Raw genomic sequence first — 20630 nt, forward strand, 5'->3', positions numbered from 1 at the left:
ACTCATGCTGTGTTTGAAGTATAATTGTAGCCTTTTTGGGATGATCCTGCATTGCTTCTTTTACCACTGACTCCATTAATTTCCCTGGAACAAACATTAAACTAATGGGTCTGTAATTACTTGTGTCACCCTTCGATCCCCCCTTTGTGAATTGGGGATACATTTGCACATCTCCAGTTCATAGGGAGCATCATTGAATCCAAGGATGCTCTCATAATTATGGATAAGGGTTTGCTTACTTCCTTTACTGCCTCAATTAATATACCTGGATAGATCCTATCCTCCTCAGATGTCTTTCTTATATTTAACTTGAACAATTTCTCTTCAACTTTCCTCTCAGTTATTACTAATTCCTTTAGTTCCCTGTTAGAACTTGATAAACTTCTGGCATCTACTTCCCTAAAAAATTCCTCTTGTGAATGCAGATGCAAAATACTCATTTAGTTTGTCAGCAACCTGAGCAGGATCATCACCAGTCAAATCATCAAGTAGATCAAGTAGACCAATTTGATTCCTCCTCTTCCATCTAGAGTTTACATAAATAAAGAAGTCTTTGCTGTTCGTTTTGCATTGTTTACTAAAGATTTCTCCTAATCTACCTTCGTTTGCCTGACCTCCTCTATGACTTGATAACAAAGTGGTTTATATCTACTACCACAGGTTCTGTGTCACCCGATAATTTATATACATCCCATTCATTTTCTTCTCTGCCATGAGTTTCATCAATTTATCTGACATCCATTTAGACATATTCCTTGTCTATACCTTTAGACCTATACCATTTAGATCTTGTTAGTTTTAATTATATTTGAGTAAGAACTTTAAATCAAGTTACACAGATAAAAGATAATGAATTTGCAAAAGATCACCACATAGAAAAAGCATTTTTATAATGAACAAGTAAAAACTCAAACTGCTTCGTGGGCTCGTCGTTGCTTGGCAACGAACCTCTAAGATTCTTCGTAAGATGACTCCTCCATCAATAATCATTGATGAATGATAATTATGTCTATCACCCCCCCCCCTTGATGTGGTGCATCTCCCAGTCCCCAAAAAAAAAAAAAGTTTACATGAGACTAAAGCCGATTTCAGGGCACCACTCATGTTTGCAGCAATTGACAGCTTTTGTTAGAGAATCTGCAACCATCTGCTCCCTGGTCTCATTCAAAAATTCAACTTGGCCATTTCTTGCTGCATCACAAATGAAATTATGTTGCACATCAATGTGTATGGTGCATGCATGATGAGTTGAATCCTTTATAAGGTCCAATGCATCTTTGTTATCAGTGCGGATTGGTATTGTGCCTCCAATGACCATAACTATCAGCTCTTCAATCATCATGCACACATACCATAATGCCTCCTGCGTAGCATGGGCGAGTGCCATATACTTAACCTCAGTTATTGAATGAGCCACACTTCACTGCTTTTTACTTGACCAGCTGATCACTCCGTTTGCCAACTTGAAAACGCATCCACTCACCGATTTTCTATCGTCTCAGTTGTTGGTGAAATCTGCATCTGTGTAGCCAACGATTTTGGCTGGATCAGTCTTTGTGAAGATATTTGTCGATCCTCTCATATACCTCATGATCCTTTTGACTGCAAACCAATGTTCTCTTCCAGGATTGGAGTTGAATTTACTCAATACCCGCACTGCAAACGATATGTCAGGATGTGTAGTTTTTGCGGCAAAAAGCAGACTGCAACTTGATAAGGCACATGTCACATCTCTTCTTTTTTGGCATCATTGATCGGAGCCATGTCCTTGCTCAATTTCTTTCCACACTTCATCGGTGTGGCCACTGGTTTCACATCACTCATATCGAAACATCTGAGGATTTTGGATTTCTTCTGTGTAGCTCTCTTGGTCCAAAGTAGTCTGTCCCTTTTCTCGATCCCTTGTGATTCGTATTCCAAGGCAGTGAATCGCTTTGCCCAGGTCCTTCACATCGTGTTACTTCATTAGCTTGGCTTTGAGCCAATTCTTGCTCTTCTTGTGATTTGAAAATACCACGAAATTATCCACTTAAATTTCAACTATAACGATCTTGTCTTTGAAAATCAGGTAATAAACACAAATATCAAATTTTGCCTGAGTAAAACTGAAGTTACACAATTCCTTATCCAGCTTCTTGTTCCACAGACATCCAGAGATTGTTAAACAATCTCTGAATGTCCACAGATTGCTTAAGACCATATATTGCCTTTTGTAGTTTGCAAACCTTCTGTTGAGTGCCTTTGTCACGTTTCTGTCTGGCTGCTCCATATTGATATCTTTGTCCAATTCTGTTTGCGAAAATGCTGCCACAACATCCATTTGATCAATGTCCCAGTCTAAAATGGTAGCCAAGGAAATTAAGGTAGGCATAGGCATCGACGTAGCCGAGTGATCAGGAGCATGAGTGCAGTAGCACATGCTCTTTGAGTGGACCATTATTCAAGCCTGTGACTGCTAAATACGATTAACATTTGTACTGATTTATTGTAAACTCCACTGACCTGTTGGTCATGCTGGAGTATAAACAAGAACATTTTTTTTTTAAAAATCGAAGAGTAGTTCCTTGCACTACAGGTGTGAAAGTTTCTTCAAATTTGATGCCATAAACTTACATACAACCACGAACGGCCAGCCTACCTTGTATTGATCTGTATTTTTAGCATCATTTTTCTTTTTTCGTAAAACTCACTTACAGGATATCAGTTTCTCACCCTTTGGAAGGGCACCAGTTTCAAGGTGCCCTTCTTGATGAGTCATATTCCTTTTGCATTGCCTGTTGCTATTGCTTTGCATCGCAAAAAAGAGCTTCCTCAATGCTCTTCGGATCACCACTTGACGCAATGTCTATAGCTGCAGCCATGAAATAATCATGAGTATTTTGCTAAATGAGTAAATGAGTATTTTGCATCTGCATTCACAAGAGGAATTTTTTAGGGAAGTAGATGCCAGAAGTTTATCAAGTTCTAACAGGGAACTAAAGGAATTAGTAATAACTGAGAGGAAAGTTGAAGAGAAATTACCAGGAAGATAAATTACACTCACATTGCAGTTGTCCTAAATTAGTCCGATATTCTGGTACTGTCATTTTGCATCTGCATTCACAAGAGGAATTTTTTAGGGAAGTAGATGCCAGAAGTTTATCAAGTTCTAACAGCGAACTAAAGGAATTAGTAATAACTGAGAGGAAAGTTGAAGAGAAATTACCAGGAAGATAGATGGAAGAGGAGGAATCAAATTGGTCTACTTGATCTACTTGATGATTTGACTGGTGATGATCCTGCTCAGGTTGCTGACAAACTAAATGAGTATTTTGCATCTGCATTCACAAGAGGAATTTTTTAGGGAAGTAGATGCCAGAAGTTTATCAAGTTCTAACAGGGAACTAAAGGAATTAGTAATAACTGAGAGGAAAGTTGAAGAGAAATTACCAGGAAGATAAATTACACTCACATTGCAGTTGTCCTAAATTAGTCCGATATTCTGGTACTGTCATTTTGCATCTGCATTCACAAGAGGAATTTTTTAGGGAAGTAGATGCCAGAAGTTTATCAAGTTCTAACAGGGAACTAAAGGAATTAGTAATAACTGAGAGGAAAGTTGAAGAGAAATTACCAGGAAGATAGATGGAAGAGGAGGAATCAAATTGGTCTACTTGATCTACTTGATGATTTGACTGGTGATGATCCTGCTCAGGTTGCTGACAAACTAAATGAGTATTTTGCATCTGCATTCACAAGAGGAATTTTTTAGGGAAGTAGATGCCAGAAGTTTATCAAGTTCTAACAGGGAACTAAAGGAATTAGTAATAACTGAGAGGAAAGTTGAAGAGAAATTACCAGGAAGATAAATTACACTCACATTGCAGTTGTCCTAAATTAGTCCGATATTCTGGTACTGTCACTTTATTTGAATCTATCATGTCGCCTTCATTTTTGAGCTATCTGAGTCTTTGCACAAAGTCTTATCCAATGATTTGATGCTCTTCTCACTGCTCGATTCATCATTGTAATAGACAGTGGTCTCTTTTCGTTCAACATCATTATTCCTCTTTTGAAATCAAATTTTCCTTCTTTATTAGTCTGAATACTCCTTGTTTTCTGCTGATCACTTGCAGTATCACCTTCTTTTTCTTGAATGCTGGCTCATTATCGTATAATGGTTCATCCAGAACTCGTACATTCTTGGCTGCTAAAAATCTATTTTCATCAAAAATGATATCTTGGGCCTTCTTGATCTCTTTTGTTTCATACTAATAAGTCTGTATGCTTTTGAACTCTCATAATAACCGACAAAGAGGTACCCACCTGACTTTGCATCCCATTTCTTTCTTTTCCTTCGTGGTATGTGTATGTGGGCTACACATTTAAAAACCCTCAGCCTTGTCAGGTCCAGTTTTGTTCCTCTCCATGCTTCTTCAGGTGTCATGTTCTTTACAGCAACAGTTTGGCTCAAGTTCTTCAAGTAGCCACATTTACCGCTTCAGCCCAATATTCCTTTGGTAAGTTTGCTTCGTAAAGCATCGAGGGTGCTTTTTTCACAAAGTGTCCTATTAATGCGTTCAGCAACACCATTTTTCTCAGGGGTGTACGACACAGTCATTTAATGTTGAATCCTGTTTTTTTAAGAAATCTTCAAAATCGCGATTGACATATTCCTTTCCATTATCATCACGAATTGCACGCATTTTGGGTGCTGTCTCAGTTTCAACTGGAACCTTGAAATCCTTCAGTTTCTCCAAGACTTCTGTTTTGCTGTTGAGAAAGTAGATGAACATTTTTTGTGTAAAGTCATCCGTCAAAGTAAATATGTAAGGCTTGCCGCCAATCGATTTTTCTTCCATTGATCCACACAAATCTGAATGAATCAGACCAAGTTTGCAAGTAGCACGATTCGCCTTCTGTTTAGGAAATGGTAGCCTATGTTCTTTTCCTTTCCTGCATCCTGTGCAAACATCATGTAAGCTGATCCTTAAAATCGACACCCATTGCCATTTAAATGGAAGTCAGGTGAATTAATGAGGCTCGTGGCAGAGAAGAAAATGTATGGGATGCGTATAAAGTGTCAGGTGACACAGAAGCCTATGGCAGATATACTTGTCTGTAATCAAGTCACAAAGGAGGTTAGGCAGGTGAAGGCAGATTACGAGAAATCTTTGGCAAAGGATGCAAAGAAAAACAGCAAAGAGTTCTTTACTTATGTAAACTCTAGAAGGAAAGGAATGAATCAAATTGGACCACCTTAACATAGATGGGTTGACTATTCATGATCATGCTCAGGTAGCTGATAAACTGAATGAGTATTTTCATCTACATTCTCACATGAGGAGTTATTCAATGAGGGGAGTGCCAGAAGTTTATCAAACTCTAACAGGGAGCTAAGTGATCTTGTAATAACTGAGAGCAAAATGGAGGAGAAATTGTTGATAAAAAAGGCACCTGGGGTGAACAGGATTTATCCAGTTATATTAAATGAGGCAGCAAAAGAAGTAAGCAAACCCTTAGCCATAATTATGAGAGCTTCCTTGGACTCAGGGAAGGTCCCCACAGACTGGAGGTTTGTAAATGTATCACCAATTCACAAAGGGGGGGGGGGTTCAAAAGGTAACACAAGTAACTATAGACCTGTTAGTTTAACTTGTGTTCCAGGGAAAATAATGGCATCAGTGGTTAAAGAAGCATTGCAGAATCATCTAGACAAGACTGCAGTAATAGTTAAGACACAGCATGGGTTTGTTAAAGGGAGGTCTTGTCTGATCAGTTTGATTGGATACTATGATGTGGTCACAAAGGAACTGAATGCCAAAAATAACTTTGATATCATATACTTGGATTTCAGGAAAGCTTTCAATATTGTGTTGAATTTCAGTTGTGTTGAATTTCAATAATACTGTTGCACATGGAAGACTTGAACAGATTGGAGAGGTATGGCATTAAGGGTAAGTTGCTACAATGGATAAAGGGATGGTTGAGCATGAGACGACAGAGAGTGGTAATCAATGGACAAAGGTTATTAGTGGAGTTCCCCAGGGTTCGGTGTTGGGTCCATTGTTGTTTTGTATATTTATCAATGATATTGATGAAGGTATATCAGGTTTAATGCCCAAGTTTGCAGATGACACAAAGGTTGGCAGAGTTGTTAATGACAGTAAAGACAGTACTCCAACTGGATCTAGATAAGTTGGGAAAATGGGCTGAGAAGTGGCAACTGAAGTTTAACATTGACAAATGTAAAGTACTGCATATGAGTAGCAATAACCCATGAGAAAAGTACCAACTGTGTGGTACTACACTCAGGGAAGTGGAAAGTGAAAATGTCCTGGGGTAATTGTGCAGTCAAATATGAAGTTCGCTGAGCAGTGCAAATGGGCTGCCAGGGCAGGTCATGGAGTCTTGTCAATGATATATAGGTTGTTGTTGTTGTTATTTGGTTTTTAGGAGCATTAGCAACTAAGGCCATATTGCTCCGGGATATGCGGTGGTCATTCCCTGACCTTTCCGCATCCTCCGTATTTAGTGGTGACGGGCTCGAACCCCAGTCTAATCAAGAAGCGTGTGCTACGCACTGCTGCTCCTTCCCACCTGGCTACGGAGGCGCATGATATATAGGAATTTTGCTAGCAGGGACAGGGAAGTGATTATCAGGGAGGTTATACAAGGCAATGGTCAGGCCACACCTAGAGTACTGTGTACAGGTCTGGAGGCCTCATTTTAGGAAGGATGTAGAGTTGCTAGAACAAGTACAAAGAAGGGCAACAAGATTGGTGAGGGGAACAAAGGGGTGCTCTTACCAATAAAGGATTAAGTTCTGCAAATTGCAGCACCTGGAGAGTAGGCACCTGCAAGGTGATCTGATTGAGGTGTATAAGGTGTTTAATGGGTTGAGCAAGCTGAATGCTGATAGGATTCTTTCTCTTGCTCAGATTAAGAACCTGAGGGGGCACAGTTTCAAATTGAGGAAAGACAATTGTAGAATAGATGTGTGGAAATTTGCCTTTAGCCAGTGGGTAGTTGATTGGTGGAACAGACTTCCATCTTTTGTTGTGGAAGTTGATAGGCTAAATAAATTTAAAGCTGAGCTGGACAGGCATTTGGAATGAATGGAGGGGTGAAATGGGAGCGGTTTTTTTTTTTCTGATGCTGCATAAGCTTGCTTTCTTTGTCATATGCCTCTACTAATGCTAATGCTAATTTCTTCTCGAAGTTTTGTCATGTTACCTGTACTCAGATGTCCAAATTGACGATGCCAAATTTTGTACTTGCTGCTGCTTATCGTAAAAAATATGATCTCATGATTACGTTCCAGTTTGTAGAGTTCTCCATCCATTGATTTTGCCACTGCAATCAGCTTAGTGGCAAAATCAGTGGATGGAGAACTCTACAATCTGTCAGTTTGCACATCTCTGCACCTTCAGATGTAGTTCTTACACCTTTTCTTCCCAGCTGTGATAAGAGATTAAATTAAATTGAGTCCTTCTCTATACCTTATATCTCGAGTCGGTGTCTTGATTACTTCTCCTTTGACTCGAAGCAAAATCGTCGTATCTCCAATCGCAGTAATTTAACATTGTTGTCCCAATGCAGTTGTGACAGTGCTGCGTGCCGTTGTCTAACTGATTAACATTTGTTAACCAGTCCTTTCATCTTGTGAGGTGCACTATCACGCTGAAGTCTACAAACCAATCATTGATGTTGAATTTGCCAAAACCAAGAGCTATAGTCTGAACTCGTACAACTAGTCCCATTTCTGCTCTTTTAATATTGCCACCATGCTTGCTATTATCTGATTTATTTCCTCTTTGACAATCCACAGAACAATGCCTGATTTTATTACAATAGAAACATTTCCTTATTTGTCATTTTACATTTCATAAACAAAGCAGAATCCTTGCGTTCATTTTCATATTTCAACACTTTGGATGAGAGACGTTTTTTTACCAAATCAGTTGCCAACTTTGCACCGCATTTTTTGAGTGCCATAATTAACAGTTTATATTGATCGGGCAAACTAAAAAATATCAATGCAGCTAAAATGCCATCTTTAATTTAGTTATCAGTAGCCTTTAAACATTGAGCAATTCTTACCTTTTTATTAAGATATTCATCTATACCTTTATACTCAGAATAATGAATCATTACTAATTGTTCAATAAGTGCAGCTACTCTTGAAAATCCTTTTGACTCATATACCTTTTCCAGTTGTTCCCATATTTCTAGGCAGGTTTTCAGCTCACAAATCTCCATGTAGATATGCGACTTGATTGATGCCAGACACAATGGCTGCCAATGCACGTTTTTCTAACCTGTCTTCAGATTTCGTGCAGTCCACATAATCCCACAAATCACAGTTCGTTAGATGTATTTCCATGCTGTATGTTCAATCGATGTAATTTGAGCTATCTTCAAGCTTTTCAAAAGACGATGGAACCAAAGTATTTCCAATGGATTGCATCAATTTAAAAAGCAAATCAATTTTCGATCACTTACAACACACACTATCATCTGGGCCCATAACCTACAAAAGATCGCATAGAAAAACCGTTTTTATAATGAACAAGTAAAAACTTGAACTGCTTTGCGAGCTCATTTTGGTGGCAAAAACTGTAATGCATTAGATAAAATAAATAAATAATAAAATATGAGATAATTTTTATGATGAAATTTAAGTGGTAAAAGATTTGTAACTTACTATTTCAAGTATTTTTAAGATTCCAGGAAAGGTTTTGGCATAGCTCTTATCGAAATGAAGACTGACTGCTGGTTTGGTGGATGGGGGTGGAGGTGGGGGTGGTGTGATAGTAGTATTGTAGGCAGTTGCTGCAGCATTTGCTGCAGTTGCAACTGTAGCTGCTGTAGCAATGTTTTCTTGGTAATCTCTTGCAGACATGGGATCCATGGTTTAAAAGTAACTATTTGAAAAGAAGAAAATATTCTATTAGAATCATAGAATCGTAGCACACAATCTTAAATAAATAAGCATTTCTCTAATGCTATAATATTAATCCTACAAAAACAAATTATAAAAAAGGATTATCCAGTGATCTGTATCTTATTTTCAAATACATGTCTGACTTAGTTATCTAATACTGTGATTCCCAACCTGTGGTGTGTTCAGCTTCATGAGTGTACATTCCACTGGTGGAATGTACACTCATTAACAAATAAAGGAGGGAGGAGCAGTAGTACTTTTAGTTGTCTAGTATTTTGAACTTGTGGATTGGCCATTCACCTAGTAGCCAGTTATATCTAGAATTGATGACCACACTTACATCAGCATGTTAGAGATGCCACAAGGGAAAGAAATATTCTAAACCTGGTTATCAGTAAGGAACCATCATACACTGTGATCAGCAGCAATCACAATGGAATCACCATACACTGTGATCAGCAGCAATCACAATGGAACCATCATACACTGTGATCAGCAGCAATCACAATGTATGTACGTGGGATCCATTTAAACAAGTAACCACTGAAAGAGAAAGGGTTTTTCTTTCCTCTAGAGGGCTTAAATTGGTCTTAGGCATTATATAAATCTTTTTCAATGGAGACAAATGGCAACTATAATGAGTACAATATTCAATAATAAATCTTTAAAGAAGTTATTCTGGAAGCTACTAAGCTTTTTATACTACCAATAAAAGGGTATTCCTTTAAGACAGACGAAAATGGATGACAAAAGAACTTATGACCTTAATGATAGAGAAGAAAAATGCATGGGGAGAATATAAATTAATTAGTATTAGTAATGGCCACATGGTGCAAGGAAGCCTATGGCTTATGCTGCACCAGCCAAAAAAAAACAATAATAAAATAACAAAAAATACATAAAATAAAATAATAAGAATAAAAACAAATTAATAAGAAGAAAATTAAAAAAAAAGTAAATAATAAAAATTAATAAGAGAAGAGGAAATGGACAACCTATGCATTTCCTCCGCTCTTAGGTAATTATCCAGCTGACCTTTCAATTTCCCCAGAGTATCAGCCTTCTACCACCCATGTAGGTAACTTATTCCAGTAATTTGTAACTCACTGGCTAAAATAAAATTTCCTACAATCCAGTTCAAACAACTCCCTCCGTTTCACACATTTTCAGGAGCGAGAGTGCATCACACATTTTCAGGAGCGAGAGTGCATAGCACGCGTTCCTTGAGTGACCGGGGGTTCATGCCGATGACTACTAAATACAATAAATATCTGTATTGACGATTTATTGTAAACTCTACTAACTTGGTTGTCGTACCGGAGTATAAACAGAAAATTTATTTATTTATTTATTTATTTATTTCACACCATGCAGATTCTATACTAGCATGCAAAATGTCTGAATCCAGGAAAGCTTTCGTCGCACTCAGGCTACTTTTAATAAGAAGCATGACCCCACTGCCCCTTCTATCTTCCCTGTCCTTCCTAATTAATTAGGCGCCTCCGTAGCCAGGTGGGCAGGAGCACCAGGGCGTAACACACGCTTCTTGATAAGACCGGGGTTCGAGCTCATGCCCACCAAATACGGAGGATGCAGAAAGGTTAGGGAATGACCACTGCATATCCCCGGAGCAATATGGCCTTAGTTGCTAATGCTCCTAAAAAAAACCAAATAAATAATAATAATAACCTTCCTAATTATACATACTAATTATACTGAAACGCAACATCCCTTATCTTCAGGTGGCACCACGTTTCTGTAAGTCCTATTATGTCAATGTTACTTGTTCTAATGAGCAGTTTGAATTCATTCATTAATCGACGACACTTCTGACATTGCTGTATAAACAATTAAGGCTTAGTGTTCTTGTATAGTTAATTACCCTGACACACCCCTTAAAGTTATTTAAGCTCGCTTTGCTGGCATTTGCTACCCAATAGCAGACCCTGATTCCTAGAATAAATATAAATTATTCCGTAATAAGATTACTCAGGGAGTTAGGCATGCTGAGATTAGCTAAGTTTCTTAGTTTATGAGAAATCCTTAGCTAAAAGTGCATAGAACAGTAACAAATTTACTTATGTTAGCACTTGCAATAATTGGACTAGAAGTGAAATTGTTACAAGCTAAAAGTGTGTAAGGCACCAAGAGCTGACAGAATGTATCCAGTTATAGGGGAAGTTATAAAAGAAGCAGCAAAACAGATGAGTCAACCTTTAGCTCTTTCACTGAGACCATCACATGAATCCAAGGATTCAGCAATGTCCCTATTGATTAGAGATGCAAACATCTCTTCTATTTGCATAGATGGTGAAATGAACAACTACACACCAATCATTTCTGTGCCACAAATGATTATGGAGATCTCAGTTAAGGATGCAACTCAAGGTTATCTGGACAGGTATGAAATTATATGGAAATTGCAGAATGATTGCCAATCAGATTATTTGTGTCTGGCTAATCTGATTAGCTACTACGAGGTTGCCAGTAAACAGAAATGGCTAGAAGGATTAGCTTTGACGTCATCTTATTAGATTTCATTAAAGCTTTTGATAAAATCCTACATGAACAACTGTTGTGTAAATTGGAGGAATGTTCCTTTATGGGCAAGTTATTACTATCAATAAATGGATGGTAGGGAGAGAGAGTAGTTATAAATGGCAACTGCACTTGATGGACTACTGTTTTGAATGGGTACAACAGCATTCAGTTCTTGGCCCCTTAATGTCCTTAATATTGTTGACAATAATGATAGTATAGTTGGTACTAATGTTATTAAGAGTAGGAGATCTGAGGATTTCAAGTTAAATTCATATGGTTTCAAGAAACAAAGGGACTAAAATCAGTAATTGATTATGTGATTACTAAACAAAGTATGATTTTTGTTTGTGATGTTAGAGCCCAGAGAGGAACAAATTGTGGTTCTGATCACTTTTTGGTGAAGGCTACATTGTCGTTCCCATGGATATGCCAGAAAAAGGAAGAAAGACTTTGAGAGGAATAAACAACTTGACACTGAAACATTTAATGTGGACTCACTAAAAATGAGAGCACTAGGGGTTTGTATCAACAAATACTAGATCAAGAATTAGATGAATGCTACAGGGAGAGTGCAAGAATGTATAATGAATATCTAAAGGAAACAGTGAAGAAAATTGCTGGAGAGGCAATAAGAAAATCTCAAAAGATGAAACAAAATGACTTGCTGAACACGAATATTAAGGAATTAATAAAGGAAAAAAAGGGAAGCATACCAAAGATGGTGGAGCTCAAAAAGTGAAGCTCACAGAAAAATATATAAAGAAAAAAATAAGGAAGTGAAAGCTGAAGTCATCAAAGGCACAAAGGCAAAGAACGAGCCTTGGGATAGAGCATGTGCCGAGATGAACAGCAAAGTGGGATGTACAAGGTCTGCAGAGGCATGGAGAGTATTAAAGAGTTTCAGGAAACATTATAAGCAAACTGCTAGACTGGAAATAATAGATCTGGAGAAATGGGTCAATTATTATGCACAGCTGTTGAACAAAGGAAGAGAGGAATTGAGAGAAACTGAAACAGACAGTTGCCATAAAAGTGGATTGAAAATTCAAATTAAGCAAGTGGAACAGGAAATAAAAATGGCAAAAAATGGTAAAGCACCAGGACCAGCCGGTAACATGGAGGTCGAAAAGTTACAAATCTGCTAACTTGACTCTTCAACAAATTATGTGATGGCAATGATATACCAGATGAGATGACAGCCAGATACATCACATCAATCTTCAAAAAAATGTGATAGAAGATGTTCCAATTATAGAGGAATTTGCGTGATGAGTCCTATTGCTAAGCTATTTGGAAAAGTGTTAAAATCAAAACTGGAACAATATATTGTAATTTCTAAGGAACAATGCGGCTTTACGACTGGATGCTCATGTATAGACCATTTATTTACTGTTAAGCAAATTCTGGGAAAATGTCAGGCAACAAACCAAGATGCAGATATGCTGTTCATAGACTTAGAAAACGTACATATGATAATGTGCCAAGAAACGTTTTGTGGAAGGCCATGGAAAAATGTAGATAAGCCAGCCATTAACTAATATAATTAAAAGGATCCATAAGAACGATACATGCTGTGTTAAAATTGGCTCAAAACTATCAAGAAAATCATTTCTTGTGTGGGTCAGAAATTGGATTATACCTGAAAGTTATTCTAAGACCATGGTCACAGAAGTGCAGTTCAATGGGCATTCCCCTTGGTCAAAATAAGTACCTTCACAATCTACTGTTTGCAGACGACCAAGTAGCATAGGATGATGAAGATGCAAATTACATGGGCAGAGTGTTGCTAGAAGAATATAAAACATGGGGGACTGACAGATAATTTTAATAAGCCAGAGTACATGAATGGAAGTGAGGCTGTTCTGGATTTAGATGGAATACAGGTTAAAACCGTACAACAATTTAAATACTTCAGCATTAGTATTAGCATTAGTAGAAGCATATGTTGCATGAAAGAAAGCTTATGCAGCATCAGCCAAAAACAAAAAGAAAAAAAAAAAAAACGCTCTGATTTTACACCTCTGCTCGTTCCAAATACCTGTCCAGCTCAACCTTAAATTTATTTATGCTATCAACTTCCACAACAAAAGATGGAAGGCTGTTCTACCAATCAACTACCTGCTGGCTAAAAGCAAACTTCCACACATCCATCCTACAACTGTCTTTCCTCAATTTGAATTTATGCCCTCTCAGGTGATTATTCTCAGCAAGGGGAAGAATCCCATCAGCATTGAGCATGCTCAAACCATTCAAGGCTTTATTATTATTTTTATTAGCTATATGGTGCAAGGAAGCCTGAGGCTTATGCTGCACCAGCCAAAAAAAAATTCCCGAGTTACCCTGAGAGAGAGAGAGAGAGAGAGAGAGAGAGAGAGAGAGAGAGAGAGAGAGAGTCAAAAGTAGAAAGGAATCACCAAGAAGAGAAGAATGATGATATCCAGCCCAGGATCCTGGATGTGCCAAACCCATACTCACCAGATGTGAGGCCCTGGGGTAAAATACACCTCAATCAGATCACCTCGCAGGTGCCTAGTCTCCAAACACTATAATCTGCAAAACTTAAGCCTTTCTTCATAAAAGCAACCCTTTGTTCCATTCACTAATCGTGTTGGTCTTCTCTGTACTCGTTCCAACAGCTCTACATCCTTCTTAAAATGAGGCCTCCAGATCTGTATACAGTACTCAAGGTGTGGCCTGACCATCGCATTATGCAAGGGGATAATCACCTTATCCCTGCTAGAAAAATTCCTGTACATCATTGATAAGACACCATGAGCTACTCTTGCAGACCATCTCCACTGCTCAGAAAACTTTATATCTGCCTGCACAATTACCCCCAGGTCCTTTTCATTCTCTACCACTGTCATTGTAGTACCATAGAGTTGATATGTTACTCTGGGGGTTACTGCTTCCCATATGTAGTACTTTACATTTATCAATGTTAAACTTCATTTGCCACCTCTCAGCCCATCTGCTCAACTTTTCTAGATCTGTTGCAGCAGTGTACTGTCATTAGTGTCATTAACAACTCTACCAACCTTCATATCATCTGCAAACTTGGACAAGTCTGATATACCATCATCAATATCATTTATAAATACAGAAAACAACAATGGACCCAACACTAAACTCTGAGGGACTTCACTAATAACATTAGTCCACGAAGAGCAGTGTCCATTGATTACCACTCTCTGTCTTCTCCCACTCAACCATCCCTTTATCCATAGCAGCAATTTGCCTCGAATGCCACACTGCTCCAATTTGTGCAGCAGCCTTCCATATGCAACAGAATCAAAAGCCTTTCTAAGATCTAAATATATATCAAAGTTATTCCCTGGATTCAGTTGCTTTGTGACCATATCATAGTATCCAATCAAATTGATCAGACAAGACTTCCCCTTAACAAACCCATGCTGTGTCTAAGCTATAACTGAAGTCTTGTCTAGATGATCCTGCAGTGCTCCTTTAACCAGTGCCTCCATTAATTTCCCTGGAACAGAAGTTAAACTAACAGGTCTGGAATCAAAGGGACCTGAATCACAGGTCCCTTTGATTCTCCTTTGTGAACTGGGATCACATTTGCACATCTCCAGTCCATGGGTACCTCTCGTGAGTCCAAGGAAGCTCTCATGATTATGGCTATGGTTTGCTTGCTTCCTTTGCTGCCTCCTTTAATATAACTGGATAGGTCCCATCCACCCCAGGTGCCTTTCTTATGTTTATCTTCAACAATTTCTCCTCCACTTTCCTCTCACTTGTGTGCAATTATTCAGGCTGATGGATTATCTGTACAGGAAATTGAGAGAAGACTGGGTGAAGGTAGAAAGGTCATAGAAATGCTAAATTCTGTGCTATGGAATAAAAATATTATTAATGAAAACTAAATCCTCATTAGTGAAAACTAAATATTACAAAATATTTTATTATATGGATGTGAGACTTGGGCCTTAAATGAAAAACAAAAAAATAAACTACTGGCTGTTGAAATGGATTTTTGAGATGAGATGGATCTGTTGAGATTGATCAGCAATAAAGTCTGAGACTGAAAAAGTTAGAAATGATGTGATAAGGAATACAGTGAACATCTAAAAAACCATCATTGATAAAATAGAGGAAAAAGGATTTGAGTGGTTTGGCCATGTAAAGAGAATGGATGATGGCAGACTGCCCAGAGGAGCCATGTAATGGATGCCATGGAGAAGGAAAAAGAGAGGAAGACCAAGATGGACGTGGATAGAGGGTGTGAGAACAGCTGGAAATAGAAGAGGACTAGTGGATGGAGATTGGGGAGATAGAAGAGAGCGAAAAAAAAGAATAAAGGAATCACTTTTTGATGTTAGGTTGAGGATAACCATTGTGATAACGGAATAAATCCTAAGAATAAGGAGAGCAGATCTGAGGATTTACTCAACAAGTACAGGGTAAAGTTACTAAAAAGTTGTAAGTAGGATTAAATTTGATAGTGTTGCAATTCTGCCCAGACATTGTAGGAGGAAATACACATTAGTATTAGAAGTAGAAAATAATGTTAGAAAGCAAGTTATAGAGCATCAGCAAAAGAAAAAAAAAAAACCTACTCACCTCACCCATCCATCACTTCCAGGAATTTATTCAAACAACAAAAGACGGAAGTTTGTTCTAACAATCAACCACCTGGTGGTTGATTGTTAGAACAAACTCAAATTGAATAAATTCAATTTGAATTTATGTTCCCTTGTGTGTAGTCTCAGCAAGAGGAAGAATACCACCAACATTGAGAGCCTTATTAATCAATTCGGCCCTGAAGAAACTGTATAAGGCTCATAGGATAGAATTGTTTTCAGCATGGTCTGTGCTTATTAACAGGAGAAACTGTTTTTACAGGGATAGGATACACTTAAATAAAAGTGGTGTGAGAACGTTTGCTGATGCTATCAACACAGTGTTAGGTGGGTCACAAAAATGTTAGCTTCTAGGGATACATAGACTAATAGATTAAGTAGCTGCTGGCAACAGTGAAGGTGCTTCTTGCACTTGCAGCAGCCTGGAAAGCAAGGTGTTGGGGATTTCAAGCCCTGCTGTGGGTCATGATGGAACAAGTACATTATTAGACTGGTTGGGGTAACTAAGAGTAAGAACACATGCATGTATAAAGTATAAATATATTGCTCACCTCTGGAGGAACAGAATTAAGGAAATTGCAGGTACAAATAAGGAAGTACTCTCTAATAAAACGCAGGTACAAACAAGGTAGAACTCTCTAATAAAACACAGGTACAAATTGAGTTAGGCTAAATAAAATAAAATAAAATAGAGCAAAACAGTATCTTTTGAATCTAGGGGACTCTTCATCAGCTGGATATAAACCCCGGGCATGGTCATGTAAGGCAAACAAAGTGTGATACATGTGCAAGCAACAGTAGGGACAATCACTGGTTAAAACTGGATGCTTGCAGCTGTGAATGCAGGGTGTGCACATGGGGTCCATGACAAAGTTTATCACATTGTAGGGGTAACTGCCTTCGTGATTGGATGTGTACGTGCATGTACAGTAATGTAGGAACATAGTAAATAAATTTGATGTTTTTGAAGTACTAATTAAGTCACAAATGCAGACATTGTGGGGATATCAGAGACATGGTGTTACTCAGACATACGGGATGCAGAAATTGAATATGGGGAATACAATGTGTACACACAGGAGGGGGTGGGAAGCAGTTATGCACTTTGAGATCACAGTATATTGATGTGAGATTTACTTAGAGACATAATACTGTCATCGGTAAAGGGAAGACTTTTTCTTTTGTAAGGCTGACTACAGTGGTCTCAGACAGTTTTTAAATTCTATGCATTGAGACCAACTCATGATATTATCAACAGCAAATTCTAAATGGGAACTATTCATTGCTTACACTAAATGCAAAGCATTCAAGACTTGACCAAAATGGATGACAGATGAGCTGATGACACTTGTGACAGGCAAGGAAAATGCATAGGTTGCATATAAATTATTGAGTGATAATTTAGAAACCTATGGTAGATATAAACTAGTCTGCAATCAAGTCACAAAGGCGGTTAGACAAGCTAAAGCAGATTATAAGAAGTCTCTAGCAAAGAATGCAAACACTTCTGTACATGAAGAGGTCTACTGGATATTAATAGTTTAACTACAAATAATCCTACTCAGGGTGCTGATAAACTGAATAGGTATTTTGCATCTACATTTAGACATGAGGAATTCTTTAGGGAATGGGATGCCAGATGTTTATTACTCTAATAGGCAGCTAAATAAGCAGGTTTGAATAAATTCAAGGATGAATTAAACAAACTATTGGAGGGAGATGGATAGGTAAATGGGAATTTTTGGTTTTTTTTGGCTGATGCTGTATAAGCTTGCTTTCTAGCATCATTTGTCACTATTAATACTAATACAAATATTAATACTTATACTAAATGCTTTGGGTGGGAAGGAGCAGCAGTGCGTAGCACACGCTTCTTGATTAGACCGGGGTTCGAGCCCGTCACCACTAAATACGGAGGATGTGGAAAGGTCAGGGAATGACCACCACATATCCCGGAGCAATATGGCCTTAGTTGCTAATGCTCCTAAAAACCAAATAACCAACCAACCAACTAAATGCTTTTGTGGCAATTGAGAGGAAAGTGGAAGAGAAATCTTTGAAGCTAAACATAAAAAAGGCACCTAGGGTGTACAGAATCAATCCAATTATATTAAGGGAGGCAGCAAACAAGGTAAGCAAACCCTTAGCCATAATTATGAGACCATCTTTGGAATGCAGAAGAGGTCCCTATGAACTGGAGATGTGCAAATGTATCCTCAGTTCACAAAGGGGGGATAAAAAGATGACATCAGTAATTACTAGACTTCATAGCATATGTGCATATGCAAATGCTTATTGTGGCCATTGTAGTTGTAGTGCATATAAATGCATATAACACAAATATTACAAGAAGTACTGTATATTCCTTAAATTGATTTTTTTTTCAAATATAGATCTCAGAGGAACACAAAATGTCCCTATTGCAATTAAATTAGTGTGGGATATTATTTCACTGATCATGTGAAAATTTCTCATGTAAAATATTTTAATGCTATTTGTTCTCATGCTATTGATGAAAAATTTTCATTAAATATGCATACTTCATTTTACATTTTTGCTGATTGCATATTTCTGATATTCGAAGTTGGGACATCAAAGAAAACACTTCTGTTGACGGATATTGTAAGTTTCAACTTTATAGATGGAATAGACATTATAGAATAAATTACTTCATTTCACTGTGATATTTAGTAACTTTGTACACAGAGTAGAAATTACAGAATTAATTAGTTAATTTCACTGTGGTATTAGACATGCTAAAAATTAAGTGCTCATCGTGGACTAATGTTATTAGTGGAGTCCCTCAGGGCTCAGTGTTGGGTCCATTATTGTTTTCTGTATTTATAAATGATATTGATGATGGTATATCAAGCTTAATGTCCAAGTTTGCAGACGATACAAAGGTTGGCAGGGTTGTCAAGGACACTACTGACACTATGCTACTGCAACAGGATCTGGAAAGGTTGAGCAGATGGGCTGAGAGGTGGCAAATGAAGTTTAACATTGACAAATGTAAAGTACTACACATGGGAAGCAGCAACCCCAGAGCAATGTATCAACTCTGTGGTACTACACTGACAGTGGTAGAGAATGAAAGGGACTTGGGGGTGGTTGTGCAGGCAGATATGAAGTTCTCTGAGCAGTGCAGACGGGCTGCAAGAGTAGCTCATGGAGTATTGTCAATGATATACAGGAATTTTTCCAGCAGGGATAAGGAAGTGATTATTCCCTTGTATAAGGCAATGGTGAGGCCACACCTAGAGTACTGTATACAGGTCTGGGGGCCTCATTTCAAGAAAGATGTAGAACTGCTGGAACGAGTACAGAGAAGAGCAACAAGATTAGTGAATGGAACAAAGGGGTGCTCTTACGAAGAAAGGCTTAAGTTTTGCAAATTACAGTGTCTGGAGACTAGGCACCAGCGAGGTGATCTGATAGAGGTGTATAAAGCCTTGAATGGTTTGAGCATGCTCAATGCTGATGGGATTTCTTCCTCTAGCTCAGAAAAATCACCTGAGAGGGCATAAATTCAAATTGAGGAAAGACAGATGTAGGATAGACGTGCGGAAATTTGCCTTTAGCCAGCGGGTGGTTGGTTGGTGGAACAGACTTCCATCCCTTGTAGTGGAGGTTGATAGCCTAAATAAGTTTAAGGCTCAGCTGGACAGGTATTTTGAACTAACAGAGGGGTGAAGTGGAAGTGTGTTTTTTTTTTTTTTTTTTTTTTTTGGCTGATGCTGCATAAGCTTGCTTTCTTGCATCAAATGCCTCTACTAATGCTAATGCTAAAGTGTCACAAAACTCTGTATGGAATCGTGGATTGCCAATCACAGAAAAGGATTTTAATATGGATGGCATTATTGTGTTCTGTGTTTGCAAAAAGAATGTTCCATGCAAGAAAAAATTAAAGCTCAAACAACATGTGAAAACAGCATTGCATATTATAGCCAAGCAAAGGAAAAATTTACAGAGCACTCATGTAATTCAAAGTTCCTGGCATGCTTGTTGCAGACAAAAGGCAATAAAATCCTCAGGCCTTAGTTCAGAAGTTTTTAAGGAAGGAACAAAATATGGTTCAGTTACATCAACCCACAAATTCCAATTGACATCTGGAAAGCTAAAATCCCCAAATATAAGACATTCTGATTTACTAGCCCACTCTATTTCTCTGGATAGTAATTAAACTTCAGACAGCACACGGGTTTGTTAAGGGAATACTACAATATGATCACAAAGGAACTGTAGCAAAAAATAATTTGATATCAAATACTTGGATTTCAGGAAAGCTTTTGATACTCTTGCACATAAAAGGTGCTAAACAAATTGGAGCTGTGTGACATTAAAGGCAAGTTGCTGCTATGGATAAAGGGATAGTTGAGTGGGAGAAAACAGGATCTAGAAAAGTTGAGCAGTTAGGCCGAGAGGTGGCACCCGAAGTTTAAAATTGACAAATGCAAAGTACTACATATGGGTAGCAGTAACCCCAGAGTAATGTACCAACTGTGCAGTACTGCACTCAGGGTAGTGGAGAATGAAAAAGACCTGGGGGTAAATGAGCAGTC

The 20630-nt window shown here is 38.1% G+C and overlaps 1 protein-coding gene across 4 annotated transcripts in view; it reads right to left on the minus strand.

The window, feature by feature from the left end:
* The window catches only part of LOC150082454 (proteolipid protein 2-like), a 219331-nt gene that overhangs the window by 65858 nt on the left and 132843 nt on the right, over nt 1-20630 (minus strand). For all 4 annotated transcript variants that reach the window (XR_016547223.1, XM_090378628.1, XM_090378627.1 and 1 more), the window contains exon 2: nt 8687-8906. Coding sequence is in view for 3 of the 4 variants with exons in the window: in XM_090378628.1 (XP_090234754.1) it covers nt 8687-8893 (207 nt within the window). In the remaining variant the exon portion in view is untranslated. The remainder of the gene's footprint in view (nt 1-8686; nt 8907-20630) is intronic.

This window comes from Mastigoproctus giganteus, chromosome 7, assembly GCF_048544385.1.
Source record: "Mastigoproctus giganteus isolate SK-2022 chromosome 7, ASM4854438v1, whole genome shotgun sequence".
Classification (NCBI taxonomy): Eukaryota; Metazoa; Arthropoda; class Arachnida; order Uropygi; family Thelyphonidae; genus Mastigoproctus; species Mastigoproctus giganteus.